The sequence below is a fragment of the Oncorhynchus gorbuscha genome, linkage group LG18 (genome assembly GCF_021184085.1).
Source record: "Oncorhynchus gorbuscha isolate QuinsamMale2020 ecotype Even-year linkage group LG18, OgorEven_v1.0, whole genome shotgun sequence".
Lineage (NCBI taxonomy): Eukaryota > Metazoa > Chordata > Actinopteri > Salmoniformes > Salmonidae > Oncorhynchus > Oncorhynchus gorbuscha.
The window spans coordinates 77,022,031-77,026,750 of record NC_060190.1 but is presented as its reverse complement, the minus strand read 5'-3'; the positions used below and the strand labels follow the sequence as shown (position 1 = coordinate 77,026,750).

Genomic DNA, 4,720 nt, shown 5'->3' with positions numbered 1-4,720 from the left:
ATATATTTATATTCTGATGATAGTTTGTCCTTACTGGACCCAATATATTTATATTCTGATGATAGTTTGTCCTTATTTATATTCTGATGATAGTTTGTCCTTATTTATATTCTGATGATAGTCTGTCCTTACTGGACCCAATATATTTATATTCTGATGATAGTCTGTCCTTACTGGACCCAATATATTTATATTCTGATGATAGTCTGTCCTTACTGGACCCAATATATTTATATTCTGATGATAGTCTGTCCTTACTGGACCCAATATATTTATATTCTGATGATAGTCTGTCCTTACTGGACCCAATATATTTATATTCTGATGATTCTGTCCTTATATTCTGATGATAGTCTGTCCTTACTGGACCCAATATATTTATATTCTGATGATAGTCTGTCCTTACTGGACCCAATATATTTATATTCTGATGATAGTCTGTCCTTACTGGACCCAATATATTTATATTCTGATGATAGTTTGTCCTTACTGGACCCAATATATTTATATTCTGATGATAGTTTGTCCTTACTGGACCCAATATATTTATATTCTGATGATAGTTTGTCCTTATTTATATTCTGATGATAGTTTGTCCTTATTTATATTCTGATGATAGTTTGTCCTTACTGGACCCAATATATTTATATTCTGATGATAGTCTGTCCTTACTGGACCCAATATATTTATATTCTGATGATAGTTTGTCCTTACTGGACCCAATATATTTATATTCTGATGATAGTTTGTCCTTATATTCTGATGATAGTTTGTCCATATTTATATTCTGATGATAGTCTGTCCTTATATATTTTATATTCTGATGATAGTCTGTCCTTACTGGACCCAATATATTTATATTCTGATGATAGTCTGTCCTTTGTATATTTATATTCTGATGATAGTTTGTCCTTACTGGACCCAATATATTTATATTCTGATGATAGTTTGTCCATATTCATATTCTGATGATAGTTTGTCCATATATATATTCTGATGATAGTCTGTCCTTACTGGACCCAATATATATATATTCTGATGATAGTCTGTCCTTACTGGACCCAAAAGTCTGTGTTAATATTTTTTATAATTATTTCTTATGGTTGTTACATTGTCCAGAAGGAATGCATTTCGTTGGATGATTAACACCATGTGTATCCTGTACATACATCTAATACAACTTGAAACCCATGGACAGGTTGTGAGTGGGTAGGACTGCCTGAGACGGCGGTGAAATGATAGATATTTGACAAGGAAAGATATACTTCAGACCACATTGATTTAAATATGCCTCCTTGGTAACGAAGTCTCCGTGGTAACTACTGCAGCTCCTTTGGTCTCCAGGCGTACCTCCTCTAGTGTCCCCAGATTCTACTGTGTTACCATAAAATAGGTCCCCCTACAACAGAAACATCAACTGGGTTCTGTGACGACGACATGCAGCATGTCGATATCTTCAGTGGGATGATTTAGATCTTCTCAGTGACAGAATCCATTTAAAAAATATATCCCTCAGAACAAAGGCTGCCACACACACACACACACACACACACACACACACACACACACACACACACACACACACACACACACACACACACACACACACACACACACACACACACACACACACACACACACACACATGTATTTGCCTCTTGTAGTCTGAGCTTGATGTCAGACCCTCCAGCGAGGAGATGATAATACCAAACAACAGGTTATCAAGGACAAACCAGCTGAACAGCTTTCCTCTGCCTGACCACTGTGTGTGTGTGTGTGTGTGTGTGTGTGTGTGTGTGTGTGTGTGTGTGTGTGTGTGTGTGTGTGTGTGTGTGTGTGTGTGTGTGTGTGTGTGTGTGTGTGTGTGTGTGTGTGTGTGTGTGTGTGTGGCAGCCACAGTTCCTGCTGCTCGTTTAAATGTGGGGAGAAAGAAGGACAGAGGAAGGAGGGAGATAATGAAACACTCTCCTCTCCGTCTCCTCTCTGCCTGTCTCCTCTCTGTCTCCTCTCTGTCTCTTTCTGTCTCCTCTCTGTTTTCTCTAAGTCTCCTCTCTGCCTGTCTCTTCTCTGCCTCCCCTCTGTCTCCTCATGTCTCCTCTCTGTCTCCTCCCTGTCTCCTCTCTGCCTGTCTCCTCTCTGTCTCCTCTCTGTCTCTTTCTGTCTCCTCTCTGTCTCCTCTCTGCCTGTCTCTTCTCTGCCTGTCTCCTCTCTGTCTCCTCCCCGTCTCCTCTCTGCCTGTCTCCTCTCTGTCTCCTCTCTGTCTCTTTCTGTCTCCTCTCTGTTTTCTCTAAGTCTCCTCTCTGCCTGTCTCCTCTCTGTCTCCGCTCTGTCTCCTCATGTCTCCTCTCTGTCTCCTCTCTGTCTCCTCCCCGTCTCCTATCTGCCTGTCTCCTCTCTGTCTCTTTCTGTCTCCTCTCTCTTTTCTCTAAGTCTCCTCTCTGCCTGTCTCTTCTCTGCCTCCCCTCTGTCTCCTCATGTCTCCTCTCTGTCTCCTCTCTGTCTCCTCTCTTTCTCTAACTCTCCTCTCTGCCTGTCTCTTCTCAGCCTGTCTCCTCTCTTTCTCCTCTCTGTCTCCTCATGTCTCCTCTCTGTCTCCTCTCTGTCTCCTCATGTCTCCTCCCCGTCTCCTCTCTGCCTGTCTCCTCTCTGTCTCCTCTCTGTCTCCTCATGTCTCCTCTCTGTCTCCTCTCTGTCTATTTCTGTCTCCTCTCTGCCTGTCTCCTCTCTGTCTCCTCATGTCTCCTCTCTGTCTTCTCATGTCTCCTCTCTGTCTTCTCATGTCTCCTCTCTGTCTCCTCTCTGTCTCCTCATGTCTCCTCTCTGTCTCCTCATGTCTCCTCATGTCTCCTCATGTCTCCTCTCTGCCTCCTCTCTGTCTCCTCATGTCTCCTCTCTGTCTTCTCATGTCTCCTCTCTGTCTTCTCATGTCTCCTCTCTGTCTCCTCTCTGTCTCCTCATGTCTCCTCTCTGTCTCCTCATGTCTCCTCATGTTTCCTCATGTCTCCTCTCTGTCTCCCCCCAGAGAAGGAAGTGCTCGGTGGAGCTGCACCATCCAGCTGTGTGACACATGCCATGTCACACACACACACACACACACACACACACACACACACACACACACACACACACACACACACACACACACACACACACACACACACACACACACACACACACACACACACACACACACACACACACACACAACCTACACTACATCAGTGTCATTATACACATTAGCTATTCATTGTGTTTTATGATAATTAAAACAACCATACATTATTTATAAATCTCATTAACAAAGCTATTGATAATTCCTTAGTGCATTACCGTACGGATGGTTCAACATCATGGACTAACTGTCAGGTAAATGTAAAACCTAAAAAATAAAAATAAACGGAAACTAAATGTAATCAATTGTAATCAACACTGTTGACTGGGATCGTTGTCGTCCGTAAAAGACTGGAGCAAAGTGTTTGTCTAGTCTGGATAGATGTTGTCGGATCACAGTGTTCCTTAACCTGATCGTATCACCACTCCATCTATCTGCCGGCCCTCCTTTAGGTCATACGGTGTTGGCTAGTGGGGCTCCCCGAGTGGCGCAGTGGTTCAAATCCAGGCTGTATCACAACCGGCCGTGATTGGAGAGTCCCATAGGGCGGTGTGGGCAGTCATTGTAAATATGACTTTGTTCTTAACTGACTTTGCCTCATTAAATAAGCGTTCAATAAATACATGTTCAATAAATAAATGTTCAATAAATAAATGTTCAATAAATAAATGTTCAATAAATACATGTTTAATAAATAAATAGAATCCCTGATGTGATTCCCCTCCCCGAGTTCGTAGAGAGAGAAGAAGATGTCTGTATCTTCTCCCATGTCAAACAGACCCAGACCATTAGCTTTACAGTAGCCTGTCTTTACCTGATGTGATTCCCCTCCCCGAGTTCGTAGAGAGAGAAGAAGATGTCTGTATCTTCTCCCATGTCAAACAGACCCAGACCATTAGCTTTACAGTAGCCTGTCTTTACCTGATGTGATTCCCCTCCCCGAGTTCGTAGAGAGAGAAGAAGATGTCTGTATCTTCTCCCATGTCAAACAGACCCAGACCATTAGCTTTACAGTAGCCTGTCTTTACCTGATGTGATTCCCCTCCCTGACGTCGTAGAGAGAGAAGAAGATGTCTGTATCTTCTCCCATGGTGTTGTAGGTGAAGCTCTTCAGGTTGATGAACAGGTGGTGAGGGACGGGGATACAGCAGGGCTCTACACCGTGACCCCGACGCACACCGTCACCCTGTTGGGGATGAGACACGGAGGTCAGGTCTACTGTCGGCCATGCTGGGTCATCATGAGTAGGGTTAACTGAGAATATAATATCACGAGACGTGATAATAATACACTTGAACAATAAAACATTGGTTTATTAAAGAAAAGTTCCACATTGTGAACGTAATCGTCGTGCAGTACTGACAGTGTGTGATACATAGCAACTGCTGAGAGTATGAGGTACCTGGGTTGTGCTTTGCTGGACACTGTGTCTGCTGGACAGGTGCTGCAGCAACGAGAGAGAGAGAGAGAGAGATAGAGAGAGAGAGAGAGAGAGAGAGAGAGAGAGAGAGAGAGAGAGAGAGAGAGAGAGAGAGAGAGAGAGAGACAGAGAGACAGAGAGACAGAGAGAGAGAGAGAGAGAGAGAGAGAGAGAGAGAGAGAGAGAGA

General features: G+C 43.3%; 1 protein-coding gene across 9 annotated transcripts in view; it reads right to left on the bottom strand.

The window, feature by feature from the left end:
- Positions 1-4,720, bottom strand: part of LOC124004047 (dedicator of cytokinesis protein 3-like) — a 465,878-nt gene that overhangs the window by 201,997 nt on the left and 259,161 nt on the right. For all 9 annotated transcript variants that reach the window (XM_046312789.1, XM_046312790.1, XM_046312794.1 and 6 more), the window contains exons 8-9: positions 4,515-4,556; positions 4,141-4,298 (exon numbers count right to left, since the gene is read on the bottom strand). In XM_046312789.1, coding sequence (XP_046168745.1) covers positions 4,141-4,298; positions 4,515-4,556 — 200 coding nt within the window. The remainder of the gene's footprint in view (positions 1-4,140; positions 4,299-4,514; positions 4,557-4,720) is intronic.